The sequence below is a fragment of the Tasmannia lanceolata genome, unplaced genomic scaffold (genome assembly GCF_043159265.1).
Source record: "Tasmannia lanceolata isolate RefF3 unplaced genomic scaffold, GAP_Taslan_0.1 ptg000037l, whole genome shotgun sequence".
Lineage (NCBI taxonomy): Eukaryota > Viridiplantae > Streptophyta > Magnoliopsida > Canellales > Winteraceae > Tasmannia > Tasmannia lanceolata.
Window position 1 is genome coordinate 44471619 of NW_027518714.1, and position 25689 is coordinate 44497307.

The 25689-nt window shown below is 39.5% G+C and overlaps 1 protein-coding gene across 1 annotated transcript in view; it reads left to right on the top strand.

The window, feature by feature from the left end:
• Window positions 1-1322: 1322 nt before the first annotated feature.
• LOC143860642 (Pseudouridine synthase family protein) overlaps window positions 1323-25689 on the top strand; it is a 49123-nt gene continuing 24756 nt past the window's right edge. The window contains exons 1-3 of the mRNA XM_077371385.1: window positions 1323-2483; window positions 16692-16747; window positions 16828-16910. Of these exons, the coding sequence (XP_077227500.1) occupies window positions 1571-2483; window positions 16692-16747; window positions 16828-16910 (1052 nt within the window). The 5' untranslated portion in view covers window positions 1323-1570. The remainder of the gene's footprint in view (window positions 2484-16691; window positions 16748-16827; window positions 16911-25689) is intronic.

Genomic DNA, 25689 nt, shown 5'->3' on the forward strand with positions numbered 1-25689 from the left:
GGGGCCTTCAATTTACAATAATATAATCCAATACTAGAGGTTTTTTTTATCTTCCTTTACTTCTAAGCAACGATTCAAATTTTGGTTTCGGAATGCGTTTCGTCCCTCACCGAAACCAAAATTTTGAAATTTCGGACGAAATCTAATGAAATCAATTCAAATAATAATTTATCTGGTACAAGATCTCGAACGAAATTACCAAAATTTCGACCAAAATTTAGATAATTTCAACTAGAATTTGGGGAATATATTAATTAAAGATTCAAACCTATTTTGGGAGATTTTCCTGGAATAGAAATTTCGACCGCAATTTTGAAATTTCGATTGAAATTTTGTACCCTTTCGAGTTTAACCAATTTCGATTTTGGGGTTGGTCGAAACCTGAAATTTTAGATTTCGGTCGAAATTTAAAACCTTGCTCTGTTTGGTTGCCGGGTTTTTTTTGTTCCTGAGAGTTATGTGGGAGAAAAAAAACCCTGGGAGATAGGTGGGAAAGAAAACGTCCTAGAAGTATCCTGGTAAAATAAAAATCCCATGTTTGGTTGACCGGATTATGGTGGGAAAAAAAAAACCTTTGTTTGGTTGCTTGAACTGTTGGGTAGAAAAAAATTCTTCTCAAGCTTATTTTTGGTTCCTGAGTTTATTTTTGTTCTTGGGGTTATTTTGGGATGGGATGAAAAGGCAATCATTACAAAAGTGGGATTAAAAAATTCACCACACAAGCAATCATTACAAGAGTGGGATTAAAAAAAGCCTAGTGCTAAAAGGCAACCAAACATGGGATAGGAGCAAAATTTAACTAACTCTTCCTGGGACCAAAATTTAGCTGGTAACCAAACGGAGCCCCCGAGGGGGAGTTCTCGAACGTACTTCTATCCTTTTAAATTAACAATCATCCCCCCCTAAATAGTAGAAAGAAATTTTTTTTTAGTGAGAAATGTTTTTCTATTTGGTTGCCAGTAAAATTTTTGTCCCGGGAAGTTTTAGTAAAATTTTTGTCCCATCCCATGTTTGGTTGCCTTTCAACGCTAGGTTTTTTTTAATCCCACTCTTGTAATGATTGCTTGTGTGGTGAATTTTTTAATCCCACTTATGTAATGATTGCCTTTTCATCCCATCCCAAAATAATCCCAGGAACAAAAATAAACCCAGGAACCAAAAATAAGCTTGAGAAGAATTTTTTTCTTACTCAGGGTCAACCAAGCATGGGATTTTTATTTTCCCGGAATACTTCTAGGACCTTTTTTTTTTTCCCATCAATCTCTTGGGATTTTTTTTTTCTCCCACAGAAATCCCAGGAACCAAAAAAAAACCCGGCAACCAAACAGAGCCGCGCCCCATGGATTTCCGAGCATTTGGTTATCTACTTCCCAACCTATGTTTTTACTCGCACAGGTGAAGCAACCTCATACTGAAGAATCCAAGCTGAGAAATCCACTCGAGAAAACACCCCAACTCTTCCAATCTTCGGCAACTCTCAAAAACCCAAATCATTAACCTTCCAAAGATGGAATAACATTCATCTCAGCATCTGTAAAACCCCAATCTCCTCCCACTCTCTCCCAAAACTATGGCATCAAAAATCCTATCTTTTCTCCTACCTCCCAATCTCAATCTCCTTAAAAAAACCCATCCAATCTCTTATCGCTTCCTCTCCTCTTCCAAATCTCCTTACCCCCTTCAATACGAACTCATTATCTCCCGCCCTGCTCAATCTCCACTATCCGCCTCACACCGCCGAAAATCCCTTAACCCTAAACCGGAAAACCCCGAAAACTTCCCCGAATCAGAGTCTCCAGAAAAACCCAATCCGGCTATGGGTTTTGATGATTGGGTAGATAGAAAGCTCTCTAGTTCAGAATCCAAAATACCTAGTTCAAAAAAAGCCTTAAATTTGGATGAGATGGATAAATCTAAGAGGAAGTATTACAACAAAAGGAGGAAGAGAATGTATGGTTCAGACACAGATGAGGACCGAGAGAACGACGAGAAGTACATTGAGTTAAAGCCAGAGATTGTGGATTTTCCAAGATTACATGCCAGAGAAGAGGAACTGTACTTTTATGACGCGTTAGCGTTTCCATGGGAGAAAGAAAAGCATTATAGGATGGTGTATCAGTTGGAAAAGAAGTACTTTCCTGATCAGTGTTTGGACAAGGCGTTTGCGGACCCCAGAGAATCGGCCAAGGGAAAGAAATTGAGTAAGAGTGGAGGAAAGAAAGAGAAGGTTGATGAAGTGGGAGGAGGTGGTGATAAGGGATTGGTGTTTTTTGAGGAGCAGAATGATGTGGGAGTGACGCGTGGGTCGAAAAATATGGATGTATCAGAGAAGAAGGTGGAGGAGTTTTTCAAGTGTCTGAAGAAGGTGCCTAGTGGTGGTGCAGTTTCTGTTGGAGAACCATATATAGTGACTGGGAAAACTGAACTTCCTCCAAGATGGGATGGCCCTCATGGGACTGTTGTCATGGTGAACAAACCTAAAGGTTAGTTAGCTTTCTTCTATTAAGGGCTTTATTGGATGTAAAATGCATATATTTTCTATTGTGATATTCTTTTATTGCGCACACACACAATATATATATATAATTCAATTATGAGATGTTCTCTTGTAGCAAACATGAAGAATAAATTCATTTATGTGATAGTTTTGGGTGCAATATGGAAATGTCACCATGACTATATGTTTTTTTTTTTGTGAGGGCCTAATATATCTACTATCTCTCTCACTCTTGTTATGTATTTTAATTTATGTAAGGGAATTGATATCTGCTTTTGCTTGTATTGGTAATGGCACGCACCCTTTTCTTTATCCAACGCTTCTTTTGAGTGGATGCTGATAGCTTTTTGGGAGTTGTAATAACATTTGGGTTGGCATTATTAAAGGAACATCGTGTTATATTTAACTCTTACAATATGCTCAACTTTTTTCTCATTGTTGACAACAACTGGAGAGAGTGTTTCTATGGGCTATACTATTATTAATTTATTTGTTGGTGGATCCCAATTCTTATATTCTAATTGCTCATGCTCTCATATTCTAAGGGAAGTCCATAGTATAGATTTTTTTTGGGGGGTGGGGCGGGGCGGGGGTAATGTTTTTAACATATCTAGGACATAAAATAAGAGATAAAGAATAGGTTCACATGAACAACAAAAGCAGATCCCTAATCAATAGTGGATGGAAGAGAGAACAAGAGAATCACTTGCACAAAGGAAAATCACCAAAATCCAGACCTCTCTTCTTCTTTAAAACTAAATACAAATTTAAAACCCATTGTTTCAAATTTTGCATCATTGGATGTAAATTTTGTTTATAGTTGTCAGACAGAAATTTGTCTGACTATTTCTTCTTCATCTCTCCCATGAAGTGATCTTTTGCTTCCTGATAAGCTCTCACCCTGCCTTGGGTTGTTCCCCACCACGCTGACACATTTTTCTCAATTTGATGTCCATCATTTTGCGTTTTATGATCCAATATATCTTATAATTGAACATTTGTTCTATGATGTGGAAATAATTAAAACCATTAATTGCATCATTTGGTATGAGAGCCTAGCTTAGGTTGAGATTTTGTTAGAATAGATTTTATATGGTTGCCAGAAGTCCTCAGGGCAGAGTAAGTCGTCAAGCTCCTCTAGTAGAGGTGATATATGAAGAATTAGAGGCACTTAAAGCAAAGTTCAACAATTAATGCAATGATTGGATCACTGAGACCCGAGATTGATGATAATAGTCACATCAAAAGGTCTGAAATTTTACCCTTTCTTTGATCGCATTCCGCGTGTTGACCTAGATGAGATGGTTGAAACCCTAGATTCACCCAATTCATGGAAATAGGTCTTACGAGTTTAAATATTAAGGTTATTATCCCTGATTTTGAGGGGAGGCAACAACTTGAAGATTTTATTGATTGGGTGACCATCATAGAATGAGTGTTTGATTTTGTGGATGTGCTAGATCATAAAATGTTAAAAATTCTAACTATCAAATTTAGGAAAAATGTGTTGGCGTGGTGGGAACACAACCTAATGCAAGGTAAAAGCGTACGAGAAATCCAAAGATCACTTACCGGGAGTAGATGATGAAGATATTATGAGATTCGGACAACTACTTACAACATTTTTGTAAGAAGATGGAGAATTTGGAAAGAGCTTGCTTAATCTCTTATTCTCTGCCCACATCTATTCTTTGGGTACTCTTGGGGATTATTTCATGCCATAATCGTCCTGTCATAGACTATTTAAATCGGTGTTTAAAAACGCGGATGCGGGTCACAATGCGGCCAAGAAAAGTCCTAGTGGACTCGGCCGGGATGCAACCAAGAAAGCGGTTGATGTGGCTGAGTACTCGGTTGACGCACTCATAACCATGGTTTGAAATTTCGACCGAAACCTAAACGTTCCGAAACCGAAATTCCCAAAATTTACCAAATTTCAGTCGAACTTTCGTTCGAAATTTTGGGAATTTTGTCTAGATTTTTTATAAAATATATTTTTTATTCCGTTAAAGAATTTCGTACGAAATTACCGAAATTTCGTCCTAAAAAAGGCATTTCGTGCGCTAGTACCAAATTTCGGCTGAAATTTCAGTTTCAGATAAGTCCGATATTTTAGCCGAAACCGAAATTTAAAACCATGGTCATAACTCGGGAGAGTCAAAGGAATTTTTATCGACTCCGAAGGGCAAAACGCGGAACACGGCCAAGAGAAAAGGGAGTCGATTCGCGGGATTCCACGGTGATGCGGGGGAACTATGATTTAAATATATGATTGTTTGGATATGTTCTGACAACCATCTTGGACTGATTTATTGTGTAAAATCATTCTGGGACTGTGTTATAGGAAGGTAAAATCATTCTGGGACTGTATTTTAGGATGATCAAATGAAGACATTTTTCTATAAGTGGGAATATGCTATTGATCTTTTGGAGGAAACTAGTAAATTAAATTTTAGTCCGTTCTAGAGCTTTTGCTAGTCTCATTGAATAGAATCATTATCTTAGCCCTAACGGTGTCACATTGTTAGCATCCCCAAGCATGTACCAAAAAGTTTGGTGTAGAACTTGATCTATATATCACCAGACCAGACCCCCCTTGCTATTATTTTTGTTAACCAATTCATGCATGCACATTGTGTTTCAATTCTTGAGGTTGTTCCCCGTATATTAAGATACCTCAAGACGTCTCCAAGTCGGGGTATTACATGGACTCGTCATGTATTAGCTTTTCTGATGTTAGTTTGGATCATATTACCATCAGATAGACCTTGTACAAATTAGTACTGAACATTTGTTGGAGAAAATCTTGTGACTTGTTGTCAAGTCAAATGTTGAAGAAGAGTATGGTTTATGACACAGAGCTAATGTAGCTTAAGAAATTATTTTGAAATTGGATACCTATGTCCACATGGATTAGATGTTTTGTGACACTAAGTTAAAAAGTCAGATTTCCTCCAATCTATTATTTGATGAGAGGAAAAACACACAGTAGTTTTGCCATTATGTGAGAGCCAAGGTGACTGTTGAGAGAGGTAGAGAAAAGAGAGAAAGTAAAGGGTGAGAGAAAAGATTGAGTTAGGGTTCTCCCCCTCACTCATGTAATATAAATAATAAAGAGTGAAGTACAAAGACAAGTATGCCCTTGGGCATTACAATAAAGACCTAAAGACCTAAAGACCTGTTAGCACTCCCCCTCAAGCTGGAATGTAGATATCTAACATTCCTAGCTTGTTACAATTATCAACTAACTTAGCTCTACTTAGAGGCTTCGTGAACATGTCTGCTAATTGATCTGTAGATCTGTTAAACACAGGAGATATGTAGCCTCGCTGAATCAAATCTCTAATGAAAGGACAATCCACTTCAATATGTTTGGTCCTCTCATGGAAGACTGGATTCGTGGCAATGTAAATGGCGGATTTGTTGTCACAGTATAACTGGGCTGGAGAAGAAGAAGGAGGAGATCCAATCTCTGAAAGTAAGGAACGTAGCCACATGAGTTCACCACTCGTATGAGACGTAGCTCTATATTCTGCCTCGGCATTGGATTTAGACACGACATCTTGTTTCTTACTTCTCCATGAAACAAGATTACCTCCAATAAAGGTGCAATATCCTGTAGTAGACCGCCTATTGGCCGGAAATCCTGCCCAGTCTGCATCAGTGTATCCTTAAATTCTCTGGTGCCCATGCCTCTGAAATAACAACCCTTTACCTGGCGAACTCTTCAGATATCTCAATATTTGAAGTACAGCCGCCTAGTGTGAAGTGCGAAGTGAGCTCATATGCTGGCTAACAGCGCTAACTGCAAAGGTAATATCTGGACGTGTAACGGTAAGATAAATGAGCTTACCAACTAAGCGTCTGTATCACCCTGGATCTTCTAACAGGACTCCCTCCTCAGGGAGTAATTTCATATTCTGTTCCATAGGAGTTGAGGTAGGCTTGACTCCCAAACAACCTGTCTCATCAAGAAGATCCAGAACATACTTCCTCTGTGAGAGGTAGATACCCCTAATTGAATAGGCAACCTCAATGCCTAGGAAATACCGAAGACGACCCAAATCCTCAGTAGAGAACTCTGTCTGAAGGAAGGATTTGAGCCTCTGAATGCCACCTGTATCGCTACCAGTGATAATGATATCATCGACATATACTATCAACAGAACACAACCAGCCTGAGACTGAAAACTGAAGACGGAGTGATCAACTACGCACTGCTTCATGCCAAAGCGAATAAGTGTAGCACTGAACTTCCCAAACCAGGCTCTCGGAGATTGTTTGAGACCATAAATTTATTTCCTCAAACGGCAAACAAGAGAAGATCTCTCCCCCTGAGCAACATATCCAGGAGGTTGCTCCATATAGACCTCTTCCTCCAAATCACCATGAAGAAAGGCATTCTTTACATCCAACTGTTGAAGATGCCAGCCATGATTCACAGCAAGGGATAGCAGGACACGGACAGAAGGAATTTTCGCAACTGGTGAAAAAGTCTCGCCATAATCAATCCCATATGTCTGCGTGTACCCTTTGGCAACAAGTCGAGCCTTAAGGCGCTCAACTGTGCCATCAGGAAGGTGCTTGACTGCATAAACCCAGCGACAACTAACGAGGCGAGCACTATATGGTAGAGGGACCAAATCCCATGTCTGATTGGCCTGAAGGGCCTGCATCTCAAGATCCATAGTTGCCCGCCAGCCTTGATGATCAAGTGCCTCCTGTAGAGTCTTAGGTAGAGAAATAGAGGACAAAGACGAAACAAAACTGTGAAATACAGGGGTGAGAAAGTCATAAGACACAAAAGAGGAAATGGGATGAGCAGTACTGCGAGACCGAGTGCGAGAGGCAATGGAAGAGTCAGAATGTACCTCAGAATTGGGGATCTCCGGCTGAGATGATGATGGCTCGGGCGGGGCTGAATGAACAGCAGATTTGGCCCGACGCTGACACTGCTTCAATGGTGGAGGTAGAGGGGCTGCACAAGGCGCTGACGTCGGCATAACAATAGAATCAACTGTAGGGGAGGAACTGGACACCGGAGGTGTAGAAACAGGGATGGGATTAGGAAGAACCGGAACAGGAACATGAGTATGCGAGGAATCCTCCTGAAGTGTAGAGGGGGAGGGATCCAACGAGATGGATGGACTAAAAAATGACTGAGTCTCAAAGAATATAACATCCGCCGAGACAAAGGATCGTCGCAGGCGAGGGCTGTAGCAACGATAACCCTTTTGGGTCCGAGAGTAACCTAGAAAGATACACCGTTCGGCCCGATGATCCAACTTATCTAATCCTGACCCAAGAACGTGGACAAAACAGAGACAGCCAAAAACTCGATCTTTTCTCTCACCCTTTACTTGCTCTCTTTTCTCTACCTCTCTCAACATGGTATCAAAGCTCTAGGGCATGGATGCCTAGGTCTATTTTCTTTTTCTTTTTCTTTTCTTCTCTTTCCTTCTTTCTTCCCTAACCCTAACCTTAACCTCCACCTCCATCTTCTCCATCGCTAACCCTAACCATAACCCCTCAATTCTTTGCTACAGTACCGCTACTATACTGCTACAGTAAATCGCTACAGTACCCGCTACAATACTGCTACAGTAAATCGCTGCAGTACATCGCTACCGTTCCTGCTACAGTACCCTCTTTTCCCACTCTTACTTGCCCTAATCTGATCCATCATAATCTCTTCTTCCTCTTTTGGGTCATAGCTATGCCCTAGATTTTCTTGTTCGGCTTGATCACTATCTTCATGGTGTTGTTCTGGATTTGTACTTACATCATTGCGATGTTTGTAGCTCGGAGTTGTCTCGACTTTGTCTTTATGTGGTGAGGCTGTCTCATGCCTCCCTTATGCATATGTTGTCCTCACGAAGCCGCGGTCTATTAGCTTGCTTATAGTCTTCATCCTTGTCTCTACTTGCTAGTTGTTGGTCCTCTTCAGTCTTCTTCCCGGTCTCTTATGGAAGATACCCCTAGTATTGAGGACCCTACTATTCGTACTCCGGCTATGGCTACTAGTTCCCAGCCGCGTCAGGCTGCGTCGTCGTCTTTGTCTTCGGTGGATGCGTCATTCCCACCGATTACCACTTCCCGTCTTGATGGATCCAACTATTTGACTTGGAAGATTGCTGTGGAGACATATCTGAAGGCCCGACGAAAGATTTCTATTATTCGTCGTGATCCCCCTCCTGAGACTGACCCTACCTTTGATGATTGGGATGTAGATGATGCCCTTGTTCGTACACTTCTATGGCAGAGTATGACCCCTGCCATTGCTAGCACCATGATGGATCTCCCTACTGCCAAAAAGGTATCGAAGCACACTGCGGCATTATATTCTGGTGAGGGGAATGTCGCCCGTCTCTGCGATACTTACTCGCGCTGGATGGGTCACAGGCACAGTGATTCTACAGTCCATGATTACTACAGACAGTTTGTCTCCTATTGCCAGCAGCTGGATGCTCTTATGCCTCTCACCATTGATCTTACCACGGTAGCCAGACAGCGGGATCAGCTCCGTGTTGTTCATTTCCTTGAGGGTCTTAGACTAGAGTTCACTCATCTTCGACAGCACATCCTTGGGTCTGGTATTGTACCCACTCTTCAGGCGGTATATTTACGAGCTCAGCAGTGTGCACTTGGCATTACTGTTCCTACTCCAGTGGATGTCTCGACTACTGCTGCTTTTGGAGCCGCTGATCGCCCTTCCCGAGGAGGAGGCACTTTTGGTCGCGGCTGTGGTCGTGATACTAGCCGAGGCGAACGTGGCGGCGACCGAGAGGGTGGCCGTGGAGGTCGAGCTCGGCCCTATTGTACTCATTGTAGGCGTGAGGGTCACTATCACGAGACATGCTTTGATACCATGTTGAGAGAGGTAGAGAAAAGAGAGAAAGTAAAGGGTGAGAGAAAAGATTGAGTTAGGGTTCTCCCCCTCACTCATGTAATATAAATAATAAAAAGCTAAGTACAAAGACAAGTATGCCCTTGGGCATTACAATAAAGACCTAAAGATCTATTAACAGTTACAAGAAGAAAAATCTCTATTCTGTATTCATGTCAGAATTCCATTTGGCAATCGAGCATAAAAGAATGATGGTACTTATTTACAAGATGAGCGTTCTTTGGGAGGAGACAGGGGTGACACATCGGCATACATGCAAAGATTAAGCAGGACACATCCCTGGTAGTCTCTAGGGATTTCAATGCTATATTGGCAACCAAACAAAAATAGTCCAGTATTTTCCAAAGAAACATAGCCTCAATGAATTTGACAAGCAAATTAAGATATGGAGATCTTATGTGGTTTGTGGCCTCATAGTGCAGTTTTTTTTGTTCTTTCAAAAAGTACAGTAGGACACACTTGTTGGGCCACAATGTAAAATAGGTTAGGCCGAAAATCATTTCCATAGCCCTACGATCTATAGAGGTTTCTGTAATGTGCTGCCCCTTTATACATCGGAGGGTTAGGATCATCCTATGGAAATGATTTTTGGGGCACAACCTATTTACGTTGTGGCCCAACAAATGGATGCTTTGGATCATCCTATGGAGTGGGCCTTCCAAGGATGGCCAAACACAATTAATTCAAGTATGGGTCTGTAAGCCCAAGGGTTCTCCCAAGGGCTTCTCACACCTTCACCCATGTTTTGATAATTAACTAACACAAATTGATTCGCCTTTAAGGACTAACAAATTGCCTTGAGTCTTGTGTTGAAACATGATAACTTTAGTTAAATATACAAGCACAACACTATGAATGACTCGGAGATCCACTTGTACACCACTTAGACCAACTCAATCTTGATGGGAGCAAGACCAAAATGTCATTCCATAAAAGATCCTACAAGATGGAGTTCATATTTGAAGATATCAAGCAAGTCAAGAATCAATCGGAGCTCACTCAAGATCACATTCAAAGAAGAACCCAAGAGATGTACTTGTTCAATATAGGTTGTATCTCTAATCCTCTTGAGGTTTTCTTTGTCAAGGCATAAACTTTAAGACACCTAAAAGTTAAGTTTTTTAGTCTTAAAGTAGAAGCCCCAAAGGTTGAAAAGTTTTCCCAAACTTTCAAATTAAAAATGCAGTTTTTCCAACCCGCGGTCGACCGACCCCCCACCCACGTTGACCGGCCCCTTGTGGACCGAGAAAAATAAGAATGGTCAGAAGCTGGAAGGTAGGAGACTGCACCTTCCCGGGCTACCGACCCTGGGCGACCTCCACACCTTGGTCGACTGCCATGCCTTGAACTTTGTTTTTAAAAATATGACCAGCGCATGGGCCATGGGCGACCGCCATACCCCGGACGACCGCGACTGCGAGAAAATAGATCCGTTGGGGCTCAACGACCACTTTTCAAACGACCCAGTTTTTATAGTTTTACCCCCCAACGGCTAGACCTTTTGAAGGGCTATAAAAGAGGGCTTCTACCTCCATTTTTTATTGATGAAATGCTTTCAAATTAGCCTAAGACCCACACAAAAATCTTTCTACCATTTTTGGGTTTCACAAACCTCTCCTCAACACTTATGCCTTGATTTTGAATCTTCAAGAGTGTTGGTTTAGAATTTGGTTTAGAATTTCATTGTCTACTATTTGAGAGAGTTTGTAGTGAGCTCATCATTGTAATATTTTCCTTCCAAGAGGCTTTAAGAGAACAACTTTCCTTCTTCTTCATTGTATTCGAGGGTCTACGATTCGGCCCGTCAACAAAGGTGAATCCAGTTTGTAGTGCAAAGAGGGTTTGTTCTCTCGGAGGCAGAGAAGGTGATTGTACGGCTTGGGGATTCGGCTATAGTGGAATCCTACATTAATGAAGAAAATCCTAAGGAAAGACCAAGTACTTGGGTAGTGGAGTAGGACCTTGAGGTTAAGGGACTGAACCACTCTACATCATTGCGTTGTCTCCTATCTCTCTCCCTATCTCTATTGGTGATTGATAATATCCTTTCCTTTAATTGTCTTAAGCATACTTGAACAAGGGTTAGAATAATTTAGGATCAATTTCACACACCCTTTTCATTTAGGAAAAATTTTAATAACCCAATTCACCCCCTCCCCCTCTTGGGTTGCCCTTTGAGATTCCAGGGTTGTCTTCTTTTTCTTCTTCCTTCTTCTCTATTGTCCTTGGCGACTGACCACCATGCCTGGCCCAAAGCTTCTAGCTTGATGCTTCTCTTCCTAATCCAATCCTTCCCCTCCCATTGCCATCACATGACCCGAGACATTCACTTTCCTTTGCTTGACCCCACTGTTGGACTTGAAATTTTATAAAATAAGGAATATAGTAAATCAAGAAGAGAGAAAAAAAGGGATGACTACACGTTAACTTATTCTCCAAAAGTGAAAAACGATAAGTATAAAGTCAAAGTATTTTAATAAAGAGAACAAAAATGAGCCTACGACTAAAGGAAGAGATATCCCTAAACTTTAGGGAATAAAGTAACTTTCGCAAAAGAAGAAGTGGGTTGTTCACTTTTCAAAAAAGAAGTTACGTAACTCCCCACAAAAGGGGAAGTGGAGATCGTGAAGTTGAGAATAAGGGTTGAGGTGGCAGTTGCCAACCACTTCAAGAGACTTCTATAAATAGAGATCCGTTTTTTTGAGAAAAGGCATCGGATCGCATCTTTTAGAAAATAAGTTACGTAAAGAAAGAGCAAAAAAAGAAGAAAGCGGAGAAAGAAAGGAAGGTAAAGATCTCCCAAAAACTAACAGTTCTTTTCCATTTTTTTCAGTTCTTTTTCCATCTTTTTGCAGACTACATCTAAAAAAGGCGAGAAGTCCTTTTGAGTCTCACCTTTCTCGACTAATTTACGGGAGAAAGATGAAAAAGAAAGAATACCTTTCTCCACTGATTTACGGGAGAAAGATGAAAAGATGCTAGAAGACCTTTCTCGACCGATTTACAGGAGAAAGATGAAGGGAAAGAAGACCTTTCTCGACCGATTTACGGGAGAAAGATGAAAAGATGCCAGAAGACCTTTCTTGACTGATTTACGGAAGAAATATGAAAAGAAATAAGATCTTTCTCGAGAAGAGATGAAAAGAAAGAAGACATTTCTCGGCCGATTTACGGGAGAAAGATGAAAAGACCTTTCTCTGCTGGGATCCAGGAGAAATGAAATGACTCAAGAGAGTCGAAGAACTCTCTTACAAAGAGTCTAAATAAAATCATACTCAAAGATTTCTCTCTTCCAGGAGAATCTTTTACAAAAAAAAGTATGAAACCAAAAATCATCAGAGAGTCAGAGAGTCAAATTCTCTCTCCAAGACCTTCTTTTTGGGATGATAATCAAAAGTTGTATTTAGATAGGGAACCTCTTGATGAATAATCAGAGGTATTTTCTTCCTTCAAGAAATGTAATTAACGGCCAATGAAGCCAGAAGTGTACGATCCCTCCCAAAATTAATAGAACCTCTTTTCGCAAGAGGGAAATTTGATCTCAATTTATTTTATGTGTGTGATTTCCCTTTTCATGCATGTGAAATTTGTTGCGAACACCCACCAGTTAGGAATGTCCCATCCCTCCTGCATGTAGCTTCCACATGCTCTAGAAACATATGGTTGTCTTAGACAATGGCAACATCCTATCTTACTTTTCCCTTCTGTCTCGCTGTTGAGAACCTGTTCTTGGTTTGCCAACACCGTTAGCTATCGAGGCTGACGTTAGTCTTAGTCTACCAACATTGGAAGTAATAGATGCAACCTTCTTTGACCAATTCTCCGTACGAAATAATACGGTGTCGGCTCTCTACCACCTATCTCTTCACAGGTGTGGAGAACCATAGGTGAACATCAAAGCTAAAATTCTTGCCATATCACCTTTGCAAACTTCAAGCATCGGTTGAACGAAAGATGTGCAAGATTAGCAATTCATAGCAAGAAGCCATGGCTTAGGCAATCGCCATCATCTGACACCCTCGAATCCCACCCATACCCAAGAAAAGAATGCATTGAAAGAGAAACCCTGGATCTTTATGTGAGAGGGAGGAAGGGGATTTTGGGCTCAATAAATGGATTAGGGTTAAGGTTATGGTTTTGTAGGGAGGAATGAGAGAGAGATGCAGTCCGACCTGGAAGTCATCGTTGGACACTTGAACTCTTCTTTTTGCTAAAGAGAGAGAAACGAGTGACTGTTTTCAAGTTGACGGGATGTGAGTCCTGCTTCTACCCTGTCTATCTGTCTTTTTTTTTCTTCTCTTCCATTTTTTGCTTTGCTTAGGTGGTGATATTTTAAGGTCGTTGGGATGGAGAGGGAGGTTTGACTGTCCCTTAGGTGGCTCATTTGCACCAGAATGACCAGTTCACTGGCGGTAGTGCTAGACAATGTCATCAGATTCTTGTGATTGAGTTTAAAAAACAGACTGGAGTTGAAGTTGAGGCTGCTGAGGCTCAAGTGATGCCTGTCGTTGTGGCGGCAATAAAGCTAGATGGAATGGGGTTTAGAGGGGTCTTCTAGTTGCCTCAGATTTGCTGGTTGCCTCACAAAAGGGACCACATGGGACCCACACGCAAACCCTGTTATCATCCACAGCCCTATGGTTCGTCCTACAGGGTGTCCTCTATCAGAATTCATGTTTATAAATATTTCCATTATAAAGAAGGTAGGCTGTGAGAGGTGTCACTGCTCTTTCACTTCTCGCAGATTTACCATTCTGCCATTTTACGAGCCTTCATTTATTAGAGTGATTTCCTTGCTTTCCCTTTCTGATGGCAAATATCTGATCTATTTTAAAACTAGGAGTATTGGGTCTTTTGTTTGTTACTGAGTGAATAATTTTGATCATGGGTATATTGGTGTTGAACTCAGTGTTTAAAAAAGCGGATGTGACACGGAACGCAGCTAAGAAAAATCCTTGTCGACTCGGCGCGGACACGGTTGACGCGGTCATAACTAGGGAGAGTCAAAGGAGTTTTTATTGACTCTGTAAGGCAAAACGCAGAATGCGGATGTGGTGCAATGCGGAATGCGGCCAATGTAAAAGGGAGTCGACTCGGGCGAGTTTTGAGTTGAGTCAACAAGTTTTTAAACACTGGCTGAACTTATTCTTCAACTTCCGTTTGGTTTGATCATTTGGTTAGTATGCTACTATGAAAATTTGTATTTAGGCTCATCCGTTTGTTTTTTTTACTTCCCAAGCTCACTTTTCACTTGCCTAGGGTTGATTGGACTCAATGTTATTAATTTGATATGACTCGTCATTTTAGGAAATATTTGTGCTCTGTAACTGAATTTTCTAGTCTTTATAGGGAACCGAGGTTTCTGTGGTTAAGGTTAGATCTTTTCCAGAGAATACCCAATATAACAAACAATAGTTTTGTTGGAGGACTACTGCTTAGCTACAAGGTAAAAGGATTTTTATCTGTATCTTTTCCACCTGATTATCTCATTAGTCATACTTGTGATTATGAGCGATCATGGGGACATTTTAACTTGTTGAGAATTGAGAGATCCTTATTGGTGTCCTTTAGTGGTTCGTTTTTCTTGGTAGACATGTTCTCAACCTGATTATCTCATTAGTCATACTTGTGATTATGAGCGATCATGGGCACGTTTTTACGTGTTGAGAGATCCTTACTGGTGTCTTTTAGTGGTTCGTTTTTCTTGGTAGACATGTTCTCAAGCTTAGTCTCAAATATTGTCTCAGGAATTCCTCGGGAAGGGTGTATCTCGAGATATCTTAATTTTTTTCTTATTTTCGGATTTATATCTGGAAGAAACTGGAAAAATAAAATAAACATATAAAAATTTAATATTGAGAACATGCGCGGGACCGGAGTACGGAAAGGGAGGCTTTGCCGACCGCTTTTAGAGAACAAATGTAACAAAAACCTCCGAAAGGAGCCTTACCTCCCGTTGTGAGGCTTCGCCGACTGATAACACAGGCCTCGCCGCTTGAGAGGATAGGCTCGCCGAGCGAGAGGAATAACAAATCTAAAGAAGATACTAGTCTTCAAATATTCCTAAAAGTAGGAAGTAGTACCGGACCGCCATGAGCGTAGCGAATGGAGTAATGCCCGACTATATGAGCTAAAGAGCTAGTGATATCTTCTACTTCTAGCAAAATCCACATGCAATGGCCAAACCCAAAAGTGGGGCCACATGTAGGCCAACCCAAAGAAAGAGGGGCCACACGTGAGGGGGAGTGTTAAAGTATAAAAGATTAAATAACGCCTTCTCCAACAGCTTAAGCTTTTGCAGTAACTGGTAGTTTGACAATGTGGGCAGCTTCTTTAATTTCTGCGCACAAATAATTACTGCCTGTGATAAATATTGATTAATCAGCAAAACATCCCTACAATCTACAATTTGACTGTTAACCATTTCGAACCAGATCCCGTGCCTTTGTAGTTAGTCAACCGGAATTTTAGTAAGATCAGGAAAATGAACCAGATATTGTAAATCAATTTGACTATTCAGCTTCTGATCTTCTCGTTTACTACACTTCAATTCCCCTTTATGAGTTTTCTCACTTGGCTCTTTTCCTCAAGGAGCAAAACGTCTTATGAATAGCCTGTGCCTGTCAAAGGTGGAATTTTTTCCTACCAAAGTTATGACAATTACTTTATCTCTTTTCTCTCCGTTTCTCTCACAAAAAGAGAAAAAAAATGCTAGTTCTCTTAATAGTTGATTGTCACTGAATTTTCATTGCTCCACTGCTTCTTATACATTTTGTTGAACATAAGATTGTACGAAATTCATATAAATGATAGTGAAACTTACATTCAATTTACTGTTATAAGTACTTGTTTGGTGTTTCAGAATTGTGCAATATGAAAATCAACTAGTAACCATTGGATTTGATACATTTTCCTTACTTGGGAACCTTTGCAGGAGCAAACCAATATGTTTAGCCTGACACATTTTTTTATAGAAATGGAACGTTTAGCCTCAAGTATTTAGTTAGCACAAATAATTTACTAAATGTGGTGGCTACAGGAGGGAGAGCAGGTTCTCCTTGTTACCATTCAAAGAAAAGGAAACATGTTCTGTTTATGCATAGATACCTGATATTACTTGCTATAGAGTGTCATTCTGTACATCCAATGATTTCAAATCTCTATGTTATCTACACATAAATTTCTAAGTTGGCTTCTTCCCTTATATGATCGCTACCATGCAATTTGCATTTTCTGGTTAGTCCACAATAAAAGAGTAAAAAATAACATTACCTTATTTCAAGGCAGGATGGACTTCATTTACTGTTTGTGGAAAGCTTCGCCGCCTGGTCAAAGTGCAAAAGGTGTTCTTCTATTGGACTAGACGTGCGTGTTGGTAATGGTTTCTGGTGTGAATGATACAGTTTCCAATTGTTATTTACAGGTGGGCCATGCTGGTACCCTTGATCCTATGGCAACTGGTTTGCTGATTGTTTGTGTCGGTAAAGCTACGAAGCTAGTGGAAAGGTATACTTGATCTTTTGGTTAAGAAAATGTGCTGTGTCTAGTGTTTATGTGGAAACCTAGAAGTAAATTTCACATCTTGACTTGTAAAATGCAATACATCTTTTTTCAATAATTGTACATTTGTCCATATGCAGTACATCAATTATCGCTTTATGTTGGTTATATTTGTTTTTTTTTCAAAGGTATGTTGGTTATATTTGTGGTAATTGAAGAATGGCTTGAGGCTATCTTGGACAAGAATATGTTCATGAGTTTGCATGTTAAATAATGACAAGGTGTTTGCCTGGGAATAATTAGTTCATATTCATAAGGGGCTTCTCTATCTTGTGTGAATACACTTAGAAGTTAGAAGGCTGATTTTACTCAAATGTACTACAATAAAATAATAGCACATAAAAAGATCCTATAAGATATGTTTAAATTCAATTTTCTAGCACTTCCTGTCAAACTTTGTCGTTTATTATTAGAATGCATATCCACACCGTTTTTCTCTATCTTGGTGAATGGATCCCCAGCGGGATACTTTGGCAGTTCGAGAGGATTGAGACGGCCATTCAATTTCCCCATATCTATTTATCATGATCATAGAAGCTTTTAGTCTCCTTTTGTCAAGAGTGGCGAAAAAAGGTTTAAAGGTTAGTAGAAATGGGCAGATGATCTCCCACCTCCAGTTCGATGACGACACACTCATTTTCTTGGAAGAGAAGGTGTATGTTAGAAACATTAAAAGAATTTTTAAGTGGTTCTAGATGGCATCAGCTTTAAGATTTAATTTTTCCAAAAGCTCGATGGCAGACATTAATATGCAGCAAGAGAGGTGGTATTATATTCATCTATCTTTGGATGTAAAGAGGTGGATCTACTGATCTCTTATCTTGGCTTACCACTTGGCTATGGTGTTCCAAAAACTTCTTTGTGGGACCCAGTAATCGAAAGTATGGAAAGGAAACTGACAGCTTGGAAAAAAAGATATCTATCTTTTGGAGGAAGAATTACACTTATAAAGGCGGCTCTATCTCCCGGTGTATTTCCTATCACTTTACATAATACCAAGCAAAGTGGCTAAAAGAATGGAAAAGTTGCAAAGAGATTTTCTGTGGGAAGGTGAAGAAAGTTAAAGAAAGATTAAACATATGATAAAGTGGCAAAAGGTGTGCAGGTTGAAGAAACATGGAGGCCTTGGCGTTGGGAATTTAAAATTAAGGTATAAAGCCCTTCTTGGATAGTGGCTATGGAGATTTGGAGAAGAGAAAAATTCTTTATGGCATCAAATAATTGGGAAAAAATATGAGAGCGCGGGATAGTAGGTACCCATCATTAGGAAAAGGCTTGGGGGCATAGAAGCATATTTGTCTACTCGTGACTCGACTTGTGACTTGTTTTCTTAAATACTGACTCGTGACTCGACTCGACTCATGACTCGTAAGAGTTTTTGACAAATGCAGAAATTTAGTTGAGAAAATTATAATTATATCATATATGAAAAGATGAAGTCATGAAGCGCATAAAAGTAAATATATGATTGCAAACTTGCAATTTGTTTGCACAAAAATAATTTAGTTCTAACTTCTGAGCTTCTAATTTCAACTTCCAAAAGTTTTCTATCATAATTCATCAAAACAAACAAAATTCAAACCATCCAAATTCCCAAAAATAAAACAAAAAGGACAACTCAATAATCTCCAAAGTCAATGCCCTCATCATTATCTTCATCCGAATCATCTCCATCATCGTCCGGCAATTGAACTTCTTCATTCTCAACTTCTTCAGAGTCTTCACCATCTTCCCATTCTTCCTCATCATCAAGATCAACACGTTTCTCCTTTCCCTTTCCACTGACATTTGCCTTCTTCTTTCGGTTGAGTCTCAAGTCTCTTGGTCCTATATAATAAAACAATAAAAGTAATATTAATAAGAAATTATATATAATGAAAAATGAATAAAAAATAAAAGTCAAAAGTTATTATGTTACCTCTTCTCATCCTAAGTTTAGGTTCCCCTTCTTCATCATTAAAACATTCTTGCATATCTAACCAAGAAAAATCCTCGGATAGTGAAGTGGGGCTCTCCTCTGTGATCCATTCATCATCGGATTCCATATCCGACAAGCAAATAGGATCATATGTCTCTCCTCTTTGTTGCCTCTTTAAATTCATCATCTCTAAGTTGATATTATACTTAATATACACTAATGCATTAAGTCTTTGTTGCTCCAAACGATTCCTCTTGTTCGAGTGTATATGCGCGAAGATGCTTCAATTCCTTTCACAACCAGAGGAGCTGCATGTAAGGCTAAGTACTCTAACAGCTAGCTCTTGGAGATCCGGTGCATGACTTCCATAACTTTCCCACCATAATGCTACACAAATAAAATAAAAAACAAATAAAATCATCTCCAAACAATATAATATAAAAGAGGAATTCTAGATTGAAGGGAGCCCTTGCAAAAAAGAGGTGAAAGGGCTCTCTTATTGGCTGCACATCACCATCATGGATTAATAATGACTGAAAAGTCAAACATGATGCTGATGTGCAGCCAATGGGGGAGCCCTTTCACCTCTTTTCTGCAAGGGCTCTCTTCAGTTTAGACTTCCTCAATATAAAAAAAACTCTATATTATATAAGTTATAACTTATAAATCATACCTGGTTGCTTTTTATCTCTTGCCGACACTGCCATGCTCCTATTAAAATCACCTTCCGACTTTTTAAACTTATCTGTTTGCATATCAATATTATCTCTTGTGTCTTCATCTTGAATCATCCTCTCAACGGTATCGTAATACCCTTTCATCACCTCCCTATCGGCCTTGAAATTTTTTGGATATTGAAATCTACAAAAAATGATAAATGATTTAAAAATAAATTTAATACAAACTTGAAAGTTGAAACTTGAACAATAAATGTAAAAGTATCATCAACAATAAATGTAAAACTTACTTGGGATTTAAAAAATAAGCTGCCGCATGAAGAGGTCTAAGGATTTGCTTATCCCATCGATCATCAATGATCTTCCATAGCGGCATATACCTTTGCTCCTTGTTCTTCAAGTTTTCTTGAATCTGCTCCTTAGCTCTATCCATAGCTTCATAAATGTATCCCATAGGTGGAGTACCATCTCCATCTACAAGTCTAAGAACCTTCACCAATGGGAGCACACTCTTCAAACAAAACTTAATGGAATGCTAAAACCTCTCATCTCCCAAAATAATCCTCGTAACTGAAATAGCATCGGCTTTTTTTGCATATGTGCTTCTAGCCCACTCCTCCGAAGCAAACATGGCTCTAAGTTCCACCTTCTTTTCGTGAATGGATTTCAAGGTGAGATATGCCGTTGCAAATCTTGTTGCACCTGGCCTTGCCAAGTCCCTTAGCTCCATGTACTTCCTCATTAAGTCTAACACCCATGCATGTGCATAAATAAAAATAGTGATTTGTCTTGCCTTCTTATGTGTGTCATGATGTACAGGCAACTTCCCAATATCCCCCAACATATTATTCAAGATATGCGCCGTGCATGGGTTCCAAAAGAGCTTTTTCCTCTTCTCCATAAGCATTTCCCCGGCTCTAATATAAGCGGATGCACTATCCGTCACAACTTGAACCACATTTTCCTTTCCAATTTCATCAATCATACCATCAAGCAGCTCAAATAAATTAACCGTATTGTGAGAAATACCCGAAGTGTCCACGGATTTTAAAAAAACGGTTCCAGCGGGACTATTCATAAGAAAGTTTATGATTGATCTCCCCCGCCTATCCTCCCATCCATCACTCATAAGAGTGCATCCATACTTCCTCCAATCCTCCCTATACTTCTCTAAATTAAAATTCATCGTCTCCACTTGATTTGTCAAGAAAGTTACCCTCGTTTCATGGTAGGAAGGGAGCCTCAATCCCTTCCCAAACTTTATTGCTGATTCCCTCATCTTTTTGAATAGAGGGCTTTTTACTAGATTAAAGGGCAAGCTCTCCCCATGGATGCATTAGTAAATGTCCAGAACTACCGAATCTCTATCCTTCATCATTGAATTTATGGTCACTTGCTTCTTATCACCCTTTGATTTGAATAAGAAATCCAATTTCCCCTTCTTACCTCCCTCTAAGACCCCCATCCCTTGATCTTCTTCAATATCTAAGTCCTCAACCACATAACTATCATCAATCTTATTTTTTTTTCATTATCTTTCAATACCCTGACAAAAAGTTCCTTCACTTCATCCGGAACTTTGACACAAGGCTTTACGTCTTGATACGTACATCCCAAATGATTCTTTATCCTATGCACACCAACATGATAGGTGTTATCACAAAAATTGCACTTAAGTACGTACTTTTTTCCTTTTCCAGTCTCAATCTTAGTGCAGTAATCCCATATAATATCTTTAGTACCCTTTCCGTTCATTTTTCAAATGGAGTCTGCCCAAAATTAGAGGAATAGAAATCACTTGTAACATGCATAAGAGAAAGATGATATTGATGCCAGATGCTACAAATGGTACACAAAAAGGATATTCATGCAATTTTCAGTTGGGGACTCCGCAATCAGTTGTCATAATCTAAAACAAAAGGCCTTTAGAGCACTGTTGGTTTTGGATTTTGAGGACCAATTCTGAGGCCAAATCTGATTATTGGACTCAAATTTTGAGCAATTTTCAGTCCAAAAATCTGTTGGGTAAGTGATATATTCACACTTTTTATGGGCGTTCACATAGATTTCAGATAGCAATATATTCACCCAATCACCCCTTTTACAATGTGACAGTACAAATCTAGATCAGGGGTCCCTCCATAAATGGACATCTCTGCAAACAATTGAGATGTTTGTCGGATATGCGTGTCCCACCATAAATTGGAAGGGATTTGCTAGGCACATCACATCTGCTGGCTGTTGCATGAGAGAGCAGACACCTCATGAATAAGACAATCTGTTGAGAACTGAGTCTCTGTGGACCACTCTCATGCAACAACCAGCCAACATAGGTATTTATAAACGGATTTGCTATGGACCAACCTCATCAATAAGACAAAAACTATTGAGAAGTGAGTCTGTGGAACTCTCTTGCAACAGCAAGCCCATAAAATGTCTTCTGCAATGGTCCCTAACAAATCCTTTAAAAAAAATAAATTTGTTGGCTGTTGCATGAGAGAATAGACACCTCGTGAATAAGAGAAGATCTGTTGAGAACTGAGTGTACGTGGACACACTCTCATGCAACAACCAGCCAATATAGGTATTTTATTTATAAAGGGATTATGGACTGTCATGCATAAGACAAAATTTGTTGCATGAGAGAGAAAACACCTCATGAGTAAGACAAAAACTGTTGAGAAGTGAGTCTATGTGGATACTCTCTCTTGCAACAGCAAGCCCACGAAATGTCTTGCGATGGTCCCTAACAAATCCCTTTATAAAAATAAAATTGTTTGTTGTTGCATGAGAGAACAGACACCTTGTGAATAAAAACTCATGAGAGAACAGACACCTTGTGAATAAAAACGACATCTGTTCGAGAACTTTTAGTGTACGGTCGAGACACACTCATGCAACAGCCAGCCAATATAGGTATTTTAATTATCAAGGGATTTGTTGTGGACCATCATACATAAGACAAATCTGTTGCATAGTTGCGTGAGAGAGCAAACAACTCATAAATAAGACAACCTATTGAGAAATGAGTTTGTGTGGATACTCTCTCTTGCAACAGCAAGCCAACAAAATGTCTTCGGCAATGGGCCCTAGCAAATCCCTTTTTAAAACAACCCTTTTTTGCTCACAAAATCCATAGGGGAGGGCGAGAGAGAGAGAGGGAGAGAGATTAAAAAATAAAAATAAAAATATATATATATATATATATATATATATATATATAAACTTACTAGGTTTAGGTTTTAGGATTTGATTTTAGATTCTAGGAAGAAGAAGAAGAAGCCGAAGCTAAAATCAAATCCTAAAACCTAAACCCTGTAAGTTTATATATTTGTGCTTTTTTTTAGTATCTCTTTTTTTTAAGACGTAGGGTGTCCCCACCCCACTTTGTAGAGTGGGACTATTTCCCTCCGGATGCTCGCAATCACCCGTAAACTTAATATCTCTTTTCCTCTCTCTCTTTCTCTGCACAAAGTAATCCCCCCCCCCCCCCCCCTCGTGAATTTTGTGAGCAAAAAATGGTTGTTTTAAAAAGGGATTTGCTAAGGACCATTGCCGAAGACATTTTGTTGGCTTGCTTGCTGTTGCAAGAGAGAGTATCCACTCAAGCTCATTTCTCAACAGGTTTTGTCTTATTCATGAGGTGTTTGCTCTCTCATGCAACAGATTTGTCTTATGCATGATGGTCCACATCAAATCCCTTGATTTTTAAAATACCGATATTGGCTGGCTGTTGCATGAGAGTGTCTCCACCGTACACTAAAAGTTCTCAACAGATGTCGTTTTATTCACAAGGTGTCTGTTCCCATGCAACAACAAACAATTTTATTTTTATAAAGGGATTTGTTAGGAACCATTGCAGATCTCTTTTCGTGGGCTTGCTGTTGCAAGAGAGAGTATCCACATAGACTCACTTCTCAACTGTTTTTGTCTTACTCATGAGGTGTTTTCTCTCTCATGCAACAAATTTTGTCTTATGCATGATAGTCCACAACAAATCCCTTTATAAATAAAATACTTATATTGGCTGGCTGTTGCATGAGAGTGTGTCCACGTACATTCAGTTCATAACAGATTTGGTCTTATTCACGAGGTGTCTGTACTCATGCAACAGCCAACAAATTTATTTTTATAAAAGGATTTGTTAGGGGCCATTGCAGAAGACATTTTATTGGCTTGCTGTTGCAAGAGAGTATCCATAGAGACTCACTTCTCAACAGTTTTTGTCTTATTCATGAGGTTGGTCCATAGCAAATCTGTTTATAAATACCTATGTTGGCTGGCTGTTGCATGAGAGTGGTCCACATAGACTCAGTTCTCAACAGATTTTGTCTTATTCAGGAGGTGTGTGCTCTCTCATGCAACAGCCAGCAGATGTGATGTGCCTAACAAATCCCTTCCAATTTATGGTTGGACAAGCATATCCGACAAACATCTCATTTTTTTTGCAGAGATGTTCCATTTCTGGTGGGACCCTTGATCTGGATTTGTATTGTCACATTGTAAAATGGGTGATTAGGTGAATATATTGCTATCTGATATCTATGTGAATGCCCATAAAAGGTGTGAATATATCACTTACCCAACAGATTTTTGGACTGAAAATTGCTCAAAATTTGAGTCCAATAATCCGATTTGGCCTCAGAATTGGTCCTCAAAATCCAAAACTAACAGTGCTCTAAGGGCCTATTTGTTTTAGATTATGACAACTGATTGTGGAGTCCCCAACTAGAAATTGCATGAATATCCTTTTTGTGTACCATTTGTAGGATTTGGCATTAATATCCTTTTTCTCTTGTGCATGTTATAAGTGATTTCTATTCCTCTAATTTTGGGCAGATTTCATTTGAAAAATTGTGAACGGAAAGGGTACTAAAGATATTATATGGGATTACTACACTAAGATTCAGACCGGAAAAGGAAAAAGTACGTACTTAAGTGCAATTTTTGTGATCACACCTATCATGGTGGTGTGCATAGGATAAAGAATCATTTGGGATGTACGCATCAAGACGTTAAGCCTTGTGTCAAACTTCCGGATGAAGTGAAGGAACTTTTTGTCAAGGTATTGAAAGATAATGAAAAAAATAAGATTGATGATAGTTATGTGGTTGAGGACTTAGATATTGAAGAAGATCAAGGCGTGGGGGTCTTAGAGGGAGGTAAGAAGGGGAAATTTGATTTCTTATTCAAATCAGAGGGCGATAAGAAGCAAGTGACCATAAATTCAATGATGAAGGATAGAGATTCGGTAGTTCGTGACATTTGCCAATGCATCTATGGGGAGAGCTTGCCCTTTAATCTAGTAAAAAGCCCTCTATTCAAAAAGATGATGGAATCATCAATAAATTTTGGGAAGGGATTGAGGCTCCCTTCCTTCCATGAAACGAGGGTAACTTTCTTGGAAAAGGAAATGGAGACGATGAATTTTAATTTGGAGAAGTATAGGGAGGATTAGAGGAAGTATGGATGCACTCTTATGAGTGATGGATGGGGGGGATAGGCCGGGGAGATCAATCATAAACTTTCTTGTGAATAGTCCCGTTGGAACCATATTTTTAAAATCCATGGGTGCTTCTGGTATTTCTCACAATGCGGTTAATTTATTTGAGCTGCTTGATGGTATGATTGATGAAATTGGAGAGGAAAATGTTGTTAAAGTTGTGACGGATAGTGAATCCGCTTATGTTAGAGCCGGGAAAATGCTTATGGACAAGAGGAAAAAGCTCTTTTGGAACCCCATGCACGGCACATATCTTAAATAATATGTTGGGGGATATTGGGAAGTTGCCTGTACATCATGACAAACATCCGAGATCCAACCACATTCTTCATAGGCAACTTGATTTGTTTCCACATTCTTTGTTGCACAAATATTCTTCAAAGCAAGGTTGAGTGTGTGCATCACACGTGGTCCAAAAATGAAAGGAAACTGAGCTTCAACAAGTTGTCCGGCCTCCTTGCAATTTGGAACATTATCGGTAATTACTTGGAACAACATTATCATTTCCAACCTCATTAATTACCTCCTTCAACAAGTTAGCAATGAAATATTTGTGCTTTGTTTCCTCCGAACAATTCTATCACCTTAAGAAACATAGCCTACCTTCCGTTATCGCCATTAAATTAA